At 41.5% G+C, this 20435-nt stretch overlaps 1 protein-coding gene across 4 annotated transcripts in view; it reads left to right on the top strand.

Annotated features, from left to right (window-relative positions):
• Positions 1-20144, top strand: part of MARCHF8 (membrane associated ring-CH-type finger 8) — an 88694-nt gene extending 68550 nt beyond the window's left edge. For 3 of the 4 annotated variants that reach the window (XM_074544902.1, XM_074544901.1, XM_074544903.1), the window contains 5 exons: positions 5665-5744; positions 6053-6898; positions 8825-9005; positions 12631-12778; positions 15255-20144. In XM_074544902.1, coding sequence (XP_074401003.1) covers positions 5665-5744; positions 6053-6898; positions 8825-9005; positions 12631-12778; positions 15255-15559 — 1560 coding nt within the window. In that variant the 3' untranslated portion in view covers positions 15560-20144. The remainder of the gene's footprint in view (positions 1-5664; positions 5745-6052; positions 6899-8824; positions 9006-12630; positions 12779-15254) is intronic. The other variant, XM_074544904.1, reaches the window with a different exon arrangement.
• Positions 20145-20435: the final 291 nt, after the last annotated feature.

The raw sequence follows: 20435 nt of genomic DNA, 5'->3' as shown, positions 1-20435 counted from the left end.
AAGATTAAAGTATACTTTTTCCCCAGCTACAAGAACAAGTAATCTCATGCTGGAGCACAGTACAGTCATGTTTGTAAGGAATGTGAGCGTCTCCCTGTGCTGTGATAAATTCCCTCTCCTGGGGCCAGATTCTTACATATAGGTATGAGGCCACCCCATTCAGGAGGAACCTGCAGGGGTTTCCTTTCCTTTTTTTGTTCCCTCAGTCCAATCAAGGTATTTTGAGGAAGATTTTTAAAGACAATACACCATAAGTAATTTTTTCTTCTTCTCCCTGCAGAACCTGTGTAGTTGTTACTGGGTTTAGTCAACATTAATCCTGTGGTATAGTCAGGTTGTATAATTCTTGGGGAGATTTTGAAGGGATAGATAGCCTCCTTTCTCTAGTATCTTTAGCTCTGGAATCTCTAGAGAAAAGATCCTGACACAAACCTCCTTTAGGTTTCTTTGGAAATAATAAGGGAAAGCTGACTTTAGCTTTGCTTCTCGTTGCTACACATAGTTTTAATTATAGTCATATCCATTATATAAAGTATGGAAGAAAGTTCTTCCAGCAGCTGACTGCTGGTTCCTATCAAATTGTTGCCAAAATTACATGGTGGAGTTGATCATCCTGAAATTTTCAGATGCTTCTTTCCCATATCTCCTCTGCAGTTTTTTAACCACTCTCCATTTTAATAATTTATCTTAACCCTCTCTAAAGACACTTGATTTTAATATGCACTGGAAGTCAATATGGCATGAATCTGGTAGGGAGAGCTTACTGGAGAAGATCAGAAGTTGCTGATGGTTATCCTGCCATGTTGGTATAAAAGCTTTCCAGGCTGGTATAAAACCAGCCTGTGTCAGCAGGGCTGTCTGCCCATCACATCCCCCAGTCTGTCCATGGTAGCCTGTTCTGCCTATCTCAGGTGTCAGGTTTGTCCACTTTGGTCTCTTTGCACTGCTGGAGGCCTCCTTTGGCATCTGCTCCCCAGATGAGCTTCAGAGACCGTGGAACTGCCGTGCACTCTAGCAAGAGCCACACATGGAACACAGGACTTGCTGAAAGCACTCGAGAGCACATAAAATAAAGGCCAGCCCATAATCAAAATGCCAGTTGTGGAGTGTTTCGCTCCTTGCTCTATTGCTAAATTTGTATTTGCCTGAAGCTCCTTGTTCGGTAGTTCCTCCCAATAAAAGACTTAAAATTGAGCTTCTTTTCACTCTTTGTCTGCACAAAAGAGAGTTGTGTCCTGTTATTAAATGTGCATAGTTCTTTGTATGTTATTTTCAGATCCTTAGCTGAAACCTCTAGTTGTTTTTGTAGCACAAGTAGTAGGGTCACAGTATTATTCCTAATCATGTGGCACCTACAAAAGACAGTTTGCATGTGTGGGGGAAAACCTTTGTGTGCTTCCTTTAGACTTCCAATCAGTTGAAAAATTCTACAGGAGTTGTTTCTAATTTTTTGCTTTCAATGAATAATTGAGTAAAGTTTTTAGGATGTGACAGGCCCTGTTCTTTAAAATGAGATTTAATTGCTGTTACTGAAGTGCAGCCTAGAGTGGGACAACAGCTACTATACCCAGAAGTGTCATCTCAGATAAGCAGGTTATCTTGTAATATACCCGAGCCATTGGCATGTTCACTATGGCTCACTTCAAAGATGCCTTTATTTTCTTAGGCAGGGTGGGTTTTTTTGGGTTTTGGTGTACAGCATGTGATCAAAAGTATGTAATAAGAAAAGGCCGAGTTCTCTTACCAACAGATAACACTGTTCATGTGGAGGCAGAATGAGAACATCTATGTGTATATATGCATGGACACCTGCATATAAGCATATTAAAACATGTATGTGCTCCTGAAAGCAACCCTTCAGAGAACGGTAGAAATCCCAGGAATTGTTACCTTCAAAATTGCTGTGAGTGTTGGAGTGCCAGTGCAGAAGGCCGTGCTGTGACCTCAGTGAATTGCATTAGATAGGAATGTCAATATACACAATTAACTAACTATTGACCTTTAGTACTGAGCTATTTTAAGCAACCAGTCAGGCTGTACAGAGTAACTCACAAGCACATGGCTCCTAGGCTTGTCACTGGAGGTGGTGTTCCTCCATGTGAAGGGCATGACAGACCACAGAGTTTCAGCAAGTGATTATGGGGTTAGAAGGGTCAAATTCAGGCTGTCAAGGTGTAGGCTACATGTCACATATCAACATGGCAGAAACCTTCTGTGAGAAGGAGTGCTCTAAAACCAGCTGCTGCTATTGCCATTATAAATATCCAGTTTGGCCAAAGGTGCTGCTACCTGGGAGGCTGCTGCTGGGTCAGTAAGGGTGATGTGTACCAGAAGCTACAGAGTGGAGAAGGCTTTGACTGGTTATTTTCAGAGCTGAGCTGTGTGTGGGAGCAGCATCAGAGCTCCAAGATAGCTGGACCTGCCTGTTTCATTCACCCATCACCGCCTCTTCTTTGCCGGGTTCTGTCCCAAGGCTGTCTGTATCTCTTCTTCTCTGTGGCACCTCTGCCTGAAAGCTGCTGTGTCTGAGTCAGTAGAGCCAGGCGAGCTGGGAGGACTGGCCAGCAGCAGTGATGTGTAACCCTGCTTCTAGATGCAGCAGAACTTGGTACTTGGGCAGCAGCTTGCATTTTGCTGTGCTCTTGTCGGGGAGTTGTGCTTCCCTGTCAGAGACTCACTCCTGTCACGACTGGCGTTCCTAGGGAAGTGACTGGCATTAAAGCAGTGGTTTGTTTTACCTCACCTCACTATCCTACTCTGAGTTGCAGTGCAGCTCTGTAAAGTTTCATCAGCAAAAAGCATGGGATGAAAGGAGGACAGACTGGGTGACTGGAGGCTCATTGAACCATGGCTTTTGGTGGTAGCCTCTGCTTGTTTGAACCAAGGGTAGGGCATAACTTCCTCCAGTGATTTGTTGTTCCTTTTTGTGGTGCCTATCCAAGTGTGTTAACTTCTGTTCATAGTTTGATTGCACTTTCATTATGTATGAAAATAGAGAAAAGTATCTTTTGTTCTGAAGCAGAAAAATGGGGGGGGGGGAAATGTGCCTCAGATACTGAGTTTCTGTAAGCCACTCTGAACAGTACTGGCATCTAGAAACAGAATACTAAGCTTGAAATGCAAATGAAATTCCATAATTTCTTTTTTGTCCCAGCCTTTTGATTTCCCAAGTGGCAAGACTTTTAACACCCTTGGTACCAGACAATTGGATCAAGAAACCAGTAACATGGTTTTGGAAGGGAAATTTTGGATCATTGATTCTATTCATCTTCTATTAGACTGTCACATCATACATTCTGCTGTCCTTTTTAGAAAAGTTCATTGCTAAACTGAAGCAGCTGAGAGATTGGATTCATTCTTTGCAGGTTATCTTCTGTGATTTGCTCCTAACATAAAACCTGAGACAGATTTATTAATTGATCCATGACTTCACTTCCAACAATATATAGCTGTGTCTCCATGGCAGAATGCAACTTGCTGTTTTACTGGTTTAATATTTTGTTTTTAGAAGATTGCTCAATACGTCTTTTAAACTATTTCATTTTTTTAGTTTTAATTATTTGCAGAGTGAAACAGTTTATCAGTAAATTAGTGTCAGATCTTTCATTAAGTTGTCAGACTTTGAGTTAAAAAAAAGTTACTGCACAAGCCCTTATAAAAGATAGGATATGATGTCAGGTGTACCTGTTTTTAGGAGAGGTTAATCATCAAAGAGAGAACAAATTTCCAACAAGTACCTGAATTCACATCACTGCATGATCAGAATCCTTAGCATGTGTAAGTGGTGTAAAATGTAAAGAACTGTAGTTTTCCTGGATAAAGCCAGTAATTGATCTTTGTCTGTAATTTGTTTTGTCACAGTCATTACATAGCTCAGTTTGCTTTCTGGCCCAAGGTTATTCTACTGGGTTTTATTCTATACATGCACTCAGCTTTGGGTAAGATGGGAAATAAGTTACAGTGTCTTATTTAGGGTTAAGAGGTGTGTGTCAGAGTCTTGGCTGTCTTGCTTTTGGTTCCTGCAAACCCAGCTGTAAATGGATACCTATTTTTCAGTGTCTGTGCACCTGAGGTGTCCTAATGTGAGGGCAGACACATTGCTGTCTATAGTGCTGTTGACTAGAGAAGCAAGACCTTAAAAGATGAGTTCTGTCACAAGGAAGGTGATTGTTTTATCTGTATTTATAAAGTAGCATGTGTATGTATCTTCTCTCACAAAGAAATAAAGAGTATAACATGTGACAAGGAACCTTGGTTTGGTATGACAGTATAAAAGCCTGTGACTGCCTTGTTTAAATATACAATAAGGGCTTTTAATAAACTAAGTACAGAATTGACAAGTCCCAAGACAGATGCAGTGTGTGTTGCAGCATGATCAAAGTTATCACTGCAGTTATGAAAGCAGTGATAACTGCTGGTGTCTGAAGCTGAAGCACAGGGCTGGGCACAGCATGCTTCTGTGGTAGCACACCTTTTATCACCTGAGGCCTCCCTGGTCTGGCTGTCTGCAGCTGCCTGACCCAGGTCTCTGCTGGCAGTGCTGCTTTCTGTGCAGCCCAGTATGGAGATGACATTTCTGTTTTTCTGCTGACTGCATTGTTCTTTCCTGGGTTTCAGGCTTTGCTGTGCAGATCAAAAGAGCTGTAAAGCTTTGTTTGAATTTTGAAGTGCAAACAGTGTTTTGCAGCAGTGGGTGAGCAGTGCAGCCTGTCCAGCAGCTGTGGAACATGGGAGACCCAGGTTTAAAGATTCTGTGTAATGAGGTTATTAATGCAGGACTCCTCCCCGCAGATATCTCCAGGAGGAGTTGAGAAGTTTGTCAAAGTGACATGCAGGATACAGCAGCAGGAAAGGTCTTTAATAACAGCCAGAGGAGTGACAGCTGAGACAATGCTCATTCTTAGCACACTGAGTTCAGATTTGTCTATTAAGTGTTAAATGTGCCAAGAGCTTCACTTTATGTTTTTGAGTTAGGTCAAATAATTCTTAATTCTTCAGTTATTCTATTTCTTACTGTCTATTGTTGCAACTTACAAATATGACTGCTGCCACATTTCCTCTCTAGTATGGATCTTCCAGGATGGAAGATCCTGTTCAAGTAAGAGCAGGACAAAAGGCCTCATAAAGTACACCAAGTACTTCAGGGAATGGTGTGGGTTGGCAGGTGGTGCTCATGTCCATATGCTAGTAAGGAATATAAGTCCTCAGGTTGTGTTTGAGTTACTGCTGGTTCTGTTTTGTGAAGAAAACCCCAAGCCTCTCATCTCTTGCCATCATTGTTAGAGGAAGGATTAGCTATTACATGGTAGCTAAATTCCAGCTAGTTTATACACACACTTCCATCTAATTATTCTAATTATTCATTTCCTGAGCTATTGTTCTGTGCAATGTTTGACAGCTGGCAGGTTCCACTCCAGAGATATCTGCATTTGACCTTGGGGCAAAACATTTTTGTTCTAATCACTACTTCTCCAGGGATGGGACTCGATGACCTTTCTCGCATTTAACAGTAAAGTCACTTTCTTACAACTAGCCCTTGAGTATCTGCTGTAGAGTGATATCTGACTCCATATGCTGTGTTTCACCCTGAAGGTAATTGCTCTGCATACTGACTCCTGACTTGAGGGTGTTTTTGTTTGTTTGTTTGTTTTAATTTCACTGCAGGCTGGAAGTCCAACCTCTGTCTCTGCCCCTCATAGCTTCTCTCGGACTTCTGTCACACCATCCACCCAGGACATCTGCAGGTAACGTGTGCTGTTTGCGTGGCTACAGGGAGGCTCAGACCAGGTTCAAATTAAGGAAAAACAAAACTGAAAAAGCATGTTTGTGGGGAAGTAAGCGATGTGGGATTCCCACTTGAAGCATCCCATTTGTTTGACTCGACTGCTGTCTAACACTGCTTTGTTAAATCCTACTGACTGTTTGGCCCTGCTATGTTCACCATTCGCACACTAGCTGTAATTCTCATTTCTTCACTTTTAATTATACATGTTCTCCTTTTTAATTGTTTTTTTTTGCTTTCTGTGCTTTTATTCCACTACTCTGCATGCAGTTCCAGTGCAGTGTTTTCTGAGTGTTGTCATCACAGTCCAGTGCAGTCTGCTGTTGTCTTGAAAAATCCGCACTGCCAGAGCCCTCTGACACAAGGGGTCACTGTGACAGTAATCTGTCAGGACACGGTACATGCAGCCAAGAGAAACTCCCATGGGCAGGATCGGGGCCAGGCACTCAGGTCTGCTAAGAATGTAAAGCCCACCCGCACTCTGAAATTCTCCAAGTCCCTCAATGACGTGGACCAGAAGGTGCAGAGCACCAGCGAGTGCTTTGATTATGTGGAGCGGACACGCTCAGAAGGCAAACTGACCCTGAACCAAGACCAGTGTTTAAGGATTAACAAATTTCATCTTAAAGAGAGGAAACCGCTGAATCTCAGGCCTCTTTCCTTTAGCAATTCTAAGCACTCCTATATCCCTTCCCTTTCCAACTACTCAAGTGCATCAGGAGGAGCCGAGAACCACAGCGCTGTGCATATCCCCCTGCTGGAGGACAAGGTGGACCATGACTCCTCAAGGAGCAAAAAACTGTTGCGTTACCTTTTTTCCTTCTCCCACACCTCCAGCATCAGCAGCCTGCATAAATTTCATGAACTGGAGAGCTATTCCAGTCACTTCCAAGCTGACAAATCCTCCAGCATGCTGGTGGAAAGCACAGACTTCTGCTCTGATGATATGGGCGATGATGACGTCTTTGAGGACAGCACCTCAGTGAAACTCAAACCAAAAGAGCAGCGGGCACCGCTCTGTTCAGTTGAGAAGGACAGTGACCTTGACTGCCCTTCCCCCCTCTCAGAAAAGTTACCCCCTCTGTCCCCTGTGTCCACATCGGGGGATACCTGCAGGTTGGTTTACCAAAGAACCACCTACCTTTTTAACCCTCCCATGTGCAGTGGTGACTGTTCTGCTTTCCCCTGCCTTTGTGCTGTTTCTGTCTCTTCTTTTACCCTGTCACCTTGCTAATACAGTATGTGTGATTTGAGGCATGCAGCCTTCTCTCTGCAGTCCTGCACCCCTCTGATGCACTTAACAAGGCTACTAAGCAAAATAACTTCCTTTGGAGTCAAATAAATTCTCCTAAAATTTATTTCAGGTTTGGGGTTCTGAGATATTTTATCAGTGCCCAAACTGGCAATACTATATGAGAGACACAGCTACGCATCATAAAGGTCGAGCTGAACGTGTTTTAGCTTTTAATGAGCAATGTGTTGTCCTGACAGCACTGCTAGTTTGGTCAGAGGGGGGGAATCAGGAGGAAAACAGACTGCTTGAAAATTGCTTGTGAGATCAGATCAATATAGCTTTAGATTTATTTTCCTCCTCAGTTTGTATCCCACCACACTTTTTTATTTGTTACAGGCTTCCTGGTTTTCTTGGTCAAAGGGTATCTGAGCACTGCCTGTTAGTGATAGGCCTGTGTGATGTCCACAGTGTGAGATTCAAAAATGTGGGTGTCATTATTCCAGCTGCAGAGGATTAATCATGTGCACAGGTGTCAGGAGCAACAAGATCTGGACTGTCTTCATGGTGACTTGGCTGCTGGTCTGCCCTCTCCCACATCAAAATTGTGTTTGAGGAGCAAGAGTCATCAAGTTCAGGAGCAAATGTCTAATCCCTCTACCTAGCATTTTATTATCCTAGTCTTTCTCCTCCCTAATAACACTTCCTAAAGCTGCCTTTGTTATTACTTTCCAATATTATTTGATTTCCCCCCTCATTACCACCATATCTAGTTCTGTACTGGCTTACCATCAAGATGCTGTTGTAATCCACCCACGCCTTCATTTCTACTTGCCAGCTATCAGCAAGGTCCCAAGAGGCAAGATGCTACACATCAGTACGAGATTTCAGCAATAGACAGGGATGGCAGCAGGCCAGAATTTACTTCACATATGCTTAGTGACTTGTATTCATTCCCTGTGCTCCTCACCAAACCCCTTTCAATTCATGACCTCTGCCCCATGGTTAGAAGGACTTCACAATGCTTGATGCTACCCAGGCATTCTGTGTAAATTGAATCTGGAAATCAAATGTCAGCAGCTGGTAGTAACTCTTTATCAGATGTCTTTGCTGTTTGCACAGTTAGGCTGTGAGAAAAATAGGGAATTTTGCTGATGCTGATGCTTCCTTAGCAAGTCTTGCTAAGTCAGATTTAGAGAAGCAAAACCATTTAGAATAAGTGTGTTTTGGGGTTCAGATTTAGTTCTGTAGTTTTGAATTGTGAATCTGTCTCTTGGGAATTTGCATTGGAATTAATCACTTGTGTAAAATCCAGGCTGTCTAAATAGTTGTTCATGATCCTGGGTGGACTGTTTCACCGTTGGTATTGGAATTTTGTTTTATCTTCTATTTCAGGCCATAGTACATGAGTAGCTGTACCTCTCTGTGCATATTTTTTCTTGAGAAGTGCTGTCTGATCTGTTTAAATGCTATTTGCAGTTAAGTGCTATTGGTCTGGGTGAAATGTTGTCATTTCTTGCTCCATTTTTTTCTTTCAGGTACTGCATTTCTGTCAGGCTCTACGTGTGTGCATCATCTGTGAGAAAACAGCTGTCTAGTCATCTGTGTCTGTGCTTAATTATCTTGTGCCTGTGTATGTGCTTGTGCAGCAATTGAGTTGTTTAGTTTTAGCTCCTTTGTGGAACACATTCCTTTGATTTATGTCTCGGGATCCTCAGTGAACATCCGTGTGTGATCACAGATATTACATGGCTCTTCCACATCCTTTCTGCTTCCTCTTCTCCTAATGAGCAGCTTTGCTTCTGATTCAGGATATGTCACTGTGAAGGAGATGATGAGAGCCCTTTGATTACCCCCTGCCACTGTACGGGCAGTCTCCACTTTGTGCACCAGGCCTGCCTGCAGCAATGGATCAAGAGCTCGGACACGCGGTGCTGTGAGCTGTGCAAGTATGAGTTCATCATGGAGACAAAGCTGAAGCCTTTGAGGAAGGTAGGCACAGCACCTGCTTCCCTGAGAACATGCTTTGTTAAACAGAGATCCACTCTGGAACAGGCTGTGCCCATGAGCCTGCAGCACCCACCGTGTCTTTGTGAATGGTTTTGTAAGTAAGTCTGGTCAGTCTTGTATAGGTACAAAAGGATTTGAATTAACACTCACCCTGGCAAATTCAACATCACAGGAATCCAGCTCTGATAACAGCTGTTACAGCCCAGCAGCTTTCTGTCTGTATATGTGTGTGTGTGTGTATATATATATATATGCAACAATCTGATTTTTTTCTTTAGATGTTAGAGCACAAAATTCTACAGTCAGCAGTATACTTTTTTTAATGGGGAGCTTTCTATTACTGTTCGCTGCTTTAGTTTGTGGCTCTAAGATCCACATGGCTTTTCTTCAAAAGATGAGGGTTTCACATTAAATTTACTTTCAATCACACTTCTTGGATGTAATTTAGTTAAAATTTGTAGCTTTCCTTTTCTTTTTAAAGGATCAAGCTTACTTAGTGAGGATAATACATTGTAAGTAGAAGGTGGTTCCCTGTTAGATGTGCTTTCATTTTTACCTTTTCTTAGGCTGTGAAAGACTAGAACCTGTATTTTTGTTTAATAGATAAGTATCTATTAAGCAAAATCTGGTGATTTGAAGTATAGGTGCTTCTATCCTCATTTTGTTCTCCCACATCCTCCAAGCTTCCAATGTCATTTGTCCTGACATCAGGATTTTGAGAAGGAAGTCACTGATATTCTTAGCACAGACAAATCTTGCCATATCTACTAAAGTGGAAGAGGTTAATAATGATAACCTCAGTCTGGAACTAGAATAAATGAGAAACATTAAATTCAGTTATGATGAGCCTAAATCATGTAGGGTGAGAAGTTTGGACTGCAGCTATCCAAAAACTATTATGAGAACTTGTCCAAATCCTAGAAGCGTCTTCTAACAGAAAATAGAGCAGATTTCAAACACTTCTTATTTTTTAGAGACGTGTACTGTCTGCAAAGTGTAGAGCTTAGCATGTCCAGTGGATGGTATGTCCTTTGCTTATGACTGTGGTGGATCATTGCCTTCTAAAAATGCAGATTTTGGCTTTGTAACCCCTTGGCACAGAGTGTAGTTGTTTCTGAGCTGCAGAATTGGTCATCATAAGCTCTGTTGTCTGCACAGCCAATACTCTGCACAACCCAACCATAGGACAGGAAAGAAATTATTCCAGAGAATCCAAAGAAGAGTTGCTATAGTTGTCAGTTGACTGCTGTTTTTTTCTGTGCTCCCTCTGCCTGAAGTGGGTGGTGAACATTTTCTGAATATTTGTGCCCTGTGGAAAAAAAAAGATGTTGTGCACCTTCAGAAATGAGTCACTCAACATCATTAGTTATATCTGAACAGGTCATCTGTGGGAAGCAGACAAGTTGCCAGAAGGTAGGAATAGAGCCATAAATAGAAGGATTTTGCCTCTCAAATACATATAGAGTCCTTTTAGGGGTTCAGCTGCAACAAAAAGATAAGATGCCTCTGTATCTTCAACTCAGCCCTTATGGTAGCCTTTCAGTCAGGAGAAAACAGCCTGGAACTGTGAGCATGATCAGGATGGAACAAATAATAGGGCTTCTCTTTGTCTATAGGGTAGGAATGGAATTAAACTTCCTTGGCATCTTAAGGTTGTATTGCAGCATTGGGCTGTTCAAACACTAAGTTACTAAGGGAAGACAGTGAGAACAAAATGTGTCATGGCTCAAATGAAGGTGAGGGCAGACAAAAGAGAGATGCCTAATTTGAAAATTTCAATGGAAAAAAAAGACATTAAATTTTCCCCTGGGCTTTTTTTTTTTCTTGTTTGTTTTAACAACACTTGAAAAGTCCAGAACTGCTGACTATTTTAAGTGGGAAATGGCACATGCTGTGTCATCAGAATAATGCAGCAGGGACCTACAGATTTGAGTTTCCTCTCTGGGCTAGTGTGCAATTTGCAGAATATTTTCTGTTTTGCTTTGCAGTCATCTCTCTTGAAGCAGTGGGGTGGTGCAAGCTGGTTTTGTGACTGTGGAGCCAGCAGTTCACAGGAGGTATTGTCCAGCAGAGGAGCCCAAGCTGTGGAACAGAAAAGAGAACTGTAAATTAGTCAAAGCACAGGTCCTCCTAGCTCTGTAAAAGCATTTGCAAATAGATTTAACATGGTTGCTTTTTGGCAAAATAATTTGATTAATTTGTACTTCCTATCAAAAGGCAACACCTTTTTATAGAAGCAAAACCAATTTTCTGTTTAAAATACAACATGCAAAGGGAATGTTTTGTCCAATCTTTTTCTAAAATGACTGGAAAATACTGCTTTCTAGTACAACAACTCTAGCATGTAGTTCCTGGAAGTACTCAATTATTTTGCCATGATGAGGTTGGCTGCCCACATAACTGGAAATGTGGCTTGGGCTGGGCAAAGAGATGTGTCTGTTGGCAGCATAGAAATGATCACAAAGTCTCTGTCTCATGTTTCAGCCATTCTTGTTTTTGTGGCAGTGGAAGCAATAATTCAACATAATGGATGATTTCAATCATACCATTCAGTTCATCCTCACCCCCTTCCACACTATGCTTCCTTTTTGAAGTCCTCTTTTTCTACAAATTATTCTACAAGACATCAGATGCACCTTTTTATGCATGAGATGTTTATATGTCCCAGCATGTATTTTGTGAAAGTGTGAGAAAAGCCTGTCATAACTCTCTTCCAAGCAGATATGTTGAGGGATGTGTGTCCCACATGCAAAAACTTTCATCATATACATAGGCAAAATTACAGAAAAGAAATTTAAAACACAGCTTCTGGGTGTGCCAAGTATGTCTGGCATATTAGAAGCATCTATAATAATTGTCTGGTTTCTTTATATCTTTCTGAAAGTACATTGACCTGATTTTGTGATTTTGTTTTGGGCTATATAAGCATTATTGATAGATGCAGAACTCGGGATTTAATTTGCTGCATCCTGTCACTTAGAAAGCCTCTCACTCCCATTCTGTATATTCTATGGACATATGTATTTAAGTGCACTTGAAACACTGAAAATAAATTGTGAGTGTCACTGTTATAAGTGGTGTTAAATACAAGTGAAGATTGAATGAAACCCCCAGAGGAGGAGGTGAGAACTGAACAGCCATGGGACTCTGAGAGCTCACCCTGAGGAGTCTTTACACACCCTGAATCCTGTGCCACTTCCATTGTTCTGTTGAATGCCTCCCTGAGCAAGGGTACCACTCCCACTGGAGATGCTCAGCTCAGCTGGGGGTACCCAGGAAGGAGCAGCCCTGCTCGGGGCCCTGTGTGGGTAAGCAGGGTGTGATGGGACTGTCTGAGGCACAGGGTGGGAGCTGAGCACTGAGTCCCCTCTGGCACCAGGATGGCTCCTGTCACAGCAGGGTGAGCTGCCAGCCCTCACACACATGCTGTGACCTAAACAATGATGCCATCTGACTTTCACAATCCCTGTTAGGAGGAAACTGGTCTCCTGCCTGGTTTTCGTTCTTACCAATGTTCTCTTTTCATACTCTCTACTAATAATAACTACTACTAAAGTAACTACAATAAACTCCTAATCTCTTGCTCTGGTTCCTGGTTTCTTGCCAGTGGGAGAAGCTGCAGATGACAGCCAGCGAGAGGAGGAAGATCATGTGCTCTGTAACATTCCATATCATTGCCATCACCTGCGTTGTGTGGTCTCTCTATGTCCTGATAGACAGGACTGCTGAAGAGATTAAACAGGGACAAACTACCGGTATGTTACTTGCTTATCTTCCCACTTATTCTCTTGGAATAATTCTTTATCCTGATTGCAGAGAGGATGTGGAACATAAGTATTAAACTTAAACTAGTCAGCTTTACCCTGGTGTTGGGTTGTTTTAAAAGCACAGTTCTAAAATTATTTAGCTAAATCAGTAAATTAACCAGTGAATGAATCCATGGGTACTTTTAAAATCTATTTCAGGTCAATTTAGTTAGCAGTTGTGAAATGCATGGATATGAGAGCTAAGCCACTGTAGCCAGACACAAAGTTGCACTGCCTCAGCAAATTTAGGTCTAAATTTGCAGATAAGGATATAAGCATTTGTTTGCTGCTATGGCTACCTTTAAACTGGACAAAACTGGAACAGTTTTAAAAAAGAGAAGAAGTAAGAGGAACCTAAATTCAAATCTTTGAGGTAAATCAACAAGGTTTTCTTTCTGCCCAGTCATCTGTGGGGTGGGTTAGTCATCAGCGAGAGCCATGTTAGGCTGGGAAAACTTTCATGAATGATTGCACTTGAAGCAGAAGAAATTCAAGTCGATTATTAGGACTCCAGTTTGCGCAAATGAGATAAGATGCTTGCAGTCTTATCAAGGGCTGCCACCCCAGTGCACAGGTACCTTAGAAGGTTTTCTTTAGTATGCCAGTACAGGTTTGTCTTCAGTCAGTAAACGTGCCAAGCTGAAATGTGTTTACTCAGGTATGCTGGGCTGCAGATTTGCAGCTGTCACAAAACTGTTCCTCGGGCAGCTGAGCCTGAAGGTGGGGTAGAATGGATGGAAGCTGTTAGAAGGCAAGTGGTCCTTGCTTACAGAGGGGATTACTGGGGATTGAACAGTGTCCTTTGGGGAGGTGGTTGAGCACTGATAAACCTGTAAATCCACAGAGTTGTTACAGTCTCTTCAAAGCAGAATCACTTGAAATTAAAAAGTTATCCTCTCATTTCTCATTTAGGCTATAGCTGCATTGTTCACGCCTTCAGTCAGGAAGCTGCTTTCAGTGAAATCTCTTAGTTTCTGTTCCATCCAACCCCATTTCTTCCATGAGCAGTGAACATTCTTGGCCTTTCAAAAGTGTAAGGCTTCCATATGATAATGAAAAGGATATGTTTTCAAAGGTTATTTTTTCCTGTAAATATATTAGATGAACATAACTAGGAAGAATGTTGTGAATATTTGGTCCATATGATATTGCTTTCTTTTCTCCTTTCATTTGGATTCTAAATCCAGGGAGTTCTGTAATGAGCTGAGGGGTGCAGGAAGTGTGTGTGGGTATATATTCATGTCCACACAGGGACAAGCATGTGCTGTCGCTGCCTACAGACAGCATCAGACAGCTCATCTTTGAATGAGAGGGTCAGATATGAATCACAAGTGAGATTTCATCAATAATAGAGCTGCAATGCCCTTTGTATTTTGGGACTAAAATATTTTAATTCTTCCCTCACTGCCATGCCTTTCCAAAACCACACCAGCCCTGTATCTTGGTTAAGATTTTGAAGAGTTGGAAAGATATTATTTTATTCTCTGAAAAACCTGGTAATGATTGATTCAGCATAGTTTCATATCCATCTTGTGATGGCACTTATTTTAAAGAGTCTGGATGAATACAGGAGCTATGTAAGAATATGTATAAAATGAATAGTTTTTGATTTAAAAGTGGTTGATAGAAATGTAACAAGATCCCCTGTCTAAATGTTCAAGTTAGACAAATTTGGGCAAAGTGATGGTGATAGTTTTTAAGGGCAGAGGGTAAGCTTGGAATGCTTCAGCATCTCCAGCACTTGCAGTTTGTATCAGAGATGCTCTAGTTCAAATACAAGTTACTGAGTGTGATGCAGATAAAATGTTCCTCGTCTGCATAACAAACATGTCAAGCTATATGGTAACAATAATTCCTTTATATCTCCATGTGTGATCACAGAGTGGAACAGACTTGTTGGGTCACTGGGTTGAATCTCTCCTATGAAGAGGAAACCATGCCATAGAATCCCTTTCATAACTGGATCCAGTCTTTGTTTAAAAACAGGTGTAAAAGGACCTAAGTATATTAATGGTGGTTGCCTTGACTCTGTGATTGTACTGCATCAAGGTTCAAACACAGAAAATCACTTGTTTTGGTTTTTTCTCTGGTGGGGAAGAATGTGATACATGAAGCAGAAGTCTGTGTGTTTGACTTGAAGAAGAAAAAAAAGCCAGACAGGAAAAACTGCAAAATAAGAATAGCTGGCATGACCCAAACTCTGTGACAGTTTCCTTACAAGTACATTTTTGAAAGAACCAGTTTAGTCCAGCTTAAGAAAATTTGGCTGTAGTAAATTAAGCTACTTACATAAAGTTTGGAAACCCAACATGAACTCTATAAAAGCACCCTCCTGGAGAGGTGATAGGATATTTTCCAGGACCTGCTGTTTGACTGGCAGTTTCTGAGATGAATTTAATTCTTCTTTTTATTTTTTTACTTCCAGGTATTCTAGAGTGGCCATTTTGGACTAAGCTGGTAGTTGTGGCTATTGGTTTCACTGGAGGACTTCTGTTCATGTATGTACAATGCAAGGTGTACGTACAGCTGTGGAAGAGACTTAAAGCTTATAACCGAGTAATATATGTACAAAACTGTCCAGAAACTAGCAAAAAGAATATTTTTGAAAAACCTGCACTAATGGAGCCAAACTTTGAAAGTAAAGAAATGTTTGGGGTTCACCATTCAGACACAAACTCTTCACATTACACAGAGCCAGAAGACTGTGCTGCAGAAATCCTTCATGTCTGATTGCTAGCTGGAAGGGGTATTTCCATATGTCCTTGAAGATTTGAATATCATTGTTTACTGCAAACTGCTCTACCTTTTTAACATCAGCAAACAGCTGAGGGCTGGCGGATGAATTTTTTACATTTGTTTTTTTGTTGGAATTTTTAAAAATCCCTTAGGCATATCTGTCAATGTCATCATGGTTGCATACCTCTCAACATTTAGTGTCTCGTACTGGCTGATCAAAGAGCCAGAGGATGAGGTATTCACAGGGTAGAATGAGCCTTGGGTTTGGTACCAAGGAAGCCGCTAGCGAGCTGTCACCAACTTCATGGAGTCTGTTACTTTAGAAGATGATTCTGAAGGGATTCTGGAGGATGTGTATTGTGGGGTTGGTTGGTTGGTCGGTCTGTTCTTTATGTGTGATGAAGGAGGTTGTCCCAGACAGTGAGAGAAATGAGAGGGAGTCTAATCTACCACTAACACTGCCACTAACATTGTGTCTCAAGCAGCAGGTGTAAAATTTTGCTTTACATATTGCAATGAGACTTACAAAGCATATAGCACTTTTAAAAATCTTTATTTTGTGATATGTATGTCAAATGAGAATGAAACTTGAAAGAATGTGTCATTTTTGAAACATTTCTTAATTCTTTACCCCATTTATTCTTCTGAAACATAAACCTCTTGCCTTATAAAAAAAAATTAAATTTCAGCCTGTGATTTCCCACACACGCCCACATTATCTCACTAAACGTAACACTAAAAAATTCTGCCTCTTTGGGATTACTTTGAGGAGCAATTTTCTTCAAAGGATATTGCACTTGTGACTTGTGTATGAGGAGTAGTGGATGTGTAAAATGTTTGTTTTCAGTGGTTTCAGTGTTCTGTTTTGGGGATTGGTTTTGATTTTTTTTTCCCCAACAGGTCAGACCATCAACATACCTGCTCATATATACCTGAAGTAGCTTTCATTCCAAACCATTGGCAAAGGGTTTGTTGCTATATTGATATTGATAAAAATGTGAACTGTTACAGAAAAAAGGAAACTTAGTCAATACAGCTGAAACTGGTTTTCTTTCTTTAATGCTGTGTCATGTGTGAATTACCCAAGAATTTGATGTTGTCAGAGGAGATGCTGACATACAAGTCTAGGAAGTAAATATCACATTAAGTGGATAAATTTAGAAATACCTACTTGATGTGATGCACTGTGTGGTCAGAGAATAGTATATATCTGTGTTTTTGAATTTGGGACTGGCTTTTTAATCAGTCAGCTTTCATGCAAAGAGAGGGACAGCTTTAAAATCTGTTTGCAAGGCTTTTAGTTGCCCAAAGCCTGGGGTGTCTGCAGTTGATTTGTTTGTCCAGTCTGTTTCACTGCACCACTGTCCAGCTTTAAGCCCTCATTTAACCAAAGTCTCAGTGTGACTAGAGCAGAAACAAAGCCCCATGAAAAGTCAGCACATGAGGCCTCTGCATTTGAAAGCTGACTTTCCGTACCTGAGCCCTGTCTACATCTCTGTCAAGTCAATGATGATAATATGGCTGGTTTTAGTAGGAGTTGCCTGGACTTCTCAGGTAAAAGTTTCTGTTTACTTGTTGAGATAGTGAACTAAATTCTTAGCTATAGTTCAAGTTTCACTTAGTATTTTTTGAAGTACAACTTTGGGTACATTTTTTCATAGTAAAAGCAGCTGCTTTAAGACTTCTTAAAATATAACAGTAAGAGATCAGGGATTTTTTCCTTAAAATGTAATATTAATTTATTTCTAAATCAATGTTTTAATAGAAGGCAGAGAAGCGACTCTGGTAAGAGAACACTCATCCCAGTGGTTTCTAGAAGCTGTTAGAGGAAAAGCACATGTGCCTCTGTCACTTCATGCTTGAAGCTTACTGTCTGTGATCTCCATGAACAACGTGGTACCTTGTTCTTGAGATGTGTTAAAACATCCAGACCTCTGGGCAGTCCTGGTAAAGCTGCACTGGCATGGATTTGTGTACTGTACTAGCTGTCAGGATGTCCCACGCTTAAGTGATACAGGCAGACAAACCCTGCATACCCTGCTAGTATCAGGGCAGTCTTTGTGACCATACACATGCAGAGTTTGTTGCCTGTGCCTGCCATAATTCAAAGTGCAATTACTCAAGACCTTTCCTGAACTCTGCTGTGGGTGATCCTCTTCTATTTTGAGAACCCAGATAATACACTGTCTCGTTTTGTTTTCTGTTTTGTTCTGTGAAAGATTCACTAGATAAACTCAGGTGGGTTAAGTATCAGGTCTTGCACACCTTCATGATGTCCTTCAGAAATGCCCAAGTGCACGGGCCTGCCTGTCTGTGAGATGCTCACGTTACAGCTGTGAGAGGCGCAGGCTCAGCTGCCGAGCAATGCTGTGCGTGTGCTCACCCTGTCTGTGACCGGCGAGGAAAGGAAGATGGACAAGTCCTGGATGAAACCTGGCTGTTCCCAGCTCACCTGAGCAGCTCTGGTGTGAGCAATGTTCTGACATGGCCGATTCAGCACACCACAACTTGCTGGTTCTGCTTCAGCCACTGTTGTACATAATTCTAGGTGAAACATTACAAAATCTCATTCAATGTTTTGGAAGCTGCATGTGGAGTGTGCCAGGTATTGTTCAGTGTATTCAGGGTACTGAAGGTTTTTGCTGTGCCCCTGAGTATCTCAACTTGTGAAGAAAAATCATCTCCAGCAAAATCACTTGGGGAAAAATACTTGTGAATGAAAATGTTTTAGCCAGTGTTGCTGCTAACAATTCCCTCTCCCAACAGATCTTTTTGGAATGAAAATTAAGGCAAATTATTTAAACTCTTTATACAGCTTAGGAATGCTCATACCAGGAAAGGCTGCAGAAGAGATCCATCTGTTGGGGGTTTCATTTATGCTGATGACACTTCTCATGTTGATTCTTCCTTGGTGTTAATGGTGGGCTTCTGGAGATGCAGTTCTCTGCTTCTGCATGGTGCCATGAAATGTTTGAGAAGGCTGAATGGTGCTTTTTTCTTCTTTCTCCTCAAGAAAATACTATTGACTTTTTTCAGCTTCCAGCTGCGAGGCACTGATGCCAGCTCAGGTGAGCTCTGCCCTTTCCATTCAGATGTCAGTAAGGGGAACAATCACCCCCTGTTAGATCAGGCTTTCCAGTACTTCCTTCTGGCAGCTTTTGAGATGACTGAAATAGAAGCCTGGTCCTTGTACCTCGGCCAAAGTTAGCTTGGGTTACTGTGAGACTTTCCTGAGACCAGAATTTAAGTAGGAGGGAGCAGAGGCTTAATGCCATGTACTACAGTCCCTTCCCTAGGTTGCCAGAGCCTGTGCTGATATGTTCAATGCCCCAGATAACTGACCCCATTCTACTAACAGCACTCCTGTCCAAAAAGACACCATCTGGGCCAAGGAAATTCCCCTGCTGTGTCACGTTTGAATCTGCCAGGTCATGAGCTTGCATGATGTTAGAAATACAGGTGTGTGCTGCAGAAGGTTGATCCTGTGTAAGAACTGATGAGATACTAAATTCCTGTGGATTCTCAGGACTTTTTTCAAGTGTAAGTCCGTGTTTTGGGAGTGAGGGTGGTGTTTAAAATGTGCTCTGAAGAGATGGCCAGACCCTGGGACAGCTCCCTCTGGTTGAGTGTCACTGAGATTGGCTTTGCTTCAGCAAGGAGGCATTCAGTGAAGACTGAATGTGCCTGTGAAGGGTTAGAGAAGAGCTGGGCCTCTGTGCTGTACCTGGGAGTTGCTGGCAAGCAGTCATAACTCTGTTCAGGCCAAGCCTCTGTACTGATAGAGCACGAGGCCCACTTGGTGCTGTAAGGAAGGGGGCTGCTTGGCCTGCCACTCCATGGTGGGAAACCTTGGAAGTGATGCATGGAGGTCACCGTGCACAGGAACTGGTTGCTTCTGCCCTGTGTGTGGCAGAATATGTATCTATTGCAAAGTAGGAACCAGGTGCACATTTCTCCTAAAGCTGATGTGTGTTAAGATACAGATTTCTGGTGTGGTCTGCTCTGGAGACTGGCCAGCAATGAAAGGGGGGAGGTCAGTGACTCTGGGTTGGGTCCCTCTCAGATATGGGTCAAAAAGGGTAAATACAAAAGCAAGGATATTGCTGGCTGGATTTCCTTAGTGTTGTATTAGATACACTAAGAAAATTTCTAAGTGGGACCTTTTATTTTGTGATTATTTTTTAGTTTTGAGATATTGCAGTGTCTGTATATTCCAATGAAGTACTGAAAGCACTTGTCTTTGTATAGAAGATAACTGTTTAAAAATTGCAGCTAATCTTGTATTTAGGTAAAACATTTGTAGATAGGTGATTGTATAATGTTGAAGAACTTTACACTGGCATGTGTTGTATAACGTTTATACAAGACACTTCATACTTCTGCAGAATTTTTTAGTTATTAAATTTCTAGTAACTTAATGTATAGTTTTGTATCCTTTCATGTATGTTCGTTTTCTCAGTATTACCACTTGCAGAATTATTTTTAGTTTCTTAAACTGTAATTGGTTATTTGTGTGTGATACACAGGGTTATTGACTGCAGCAATAAAGTGTTTCTATAAAAAAATAGTAAAACCCAAACCCCTTATAGTATCCATTTTGTTTGAACAAGCATGGAGAGAAAAATTGAGTAAGATGATGTTCAAAACACAGAACTTGATGGCTCTTCAGTGTAGCAGACCAGTGCAGAGTAGCATCCCATGACAATTTGATGATAAAATGATCCCTAATAGTAAAGGTTTGTAACCATTGGAATAATTGGGCAATTCCTTCAATGCAGGTGCTTTGATCTCAAGTACAGGAATCATGGGGAGAAGTTTCTGGCTTCTGCCATGAAGGAGGTGGGGAGAGAAGATTTCCATGGGCCTTAAA

The sequence above is a fragment of the Zonotrichia albicollis genome, chromosome 7, assembly GCF_047830755.1.
Source record: "Zonotrichia albicollis isolate bZonAlb1 chromosome 7, bZonAlb1.hap1, whole genome shotgun sequence".
Classification (NCBI taxonomy): domain Eukaryota; kingdom Metazoa; phylum Chordata; class Aves; order Passeriformes; family Passerellidae; genus Zonotrichia; species Zonotrichia albicollis.
The sequence above is the reverse complement of the archived record's forward strand: the minus strand, read 5'-3'. Positions and strand labels throughout refer to the sequence as shown.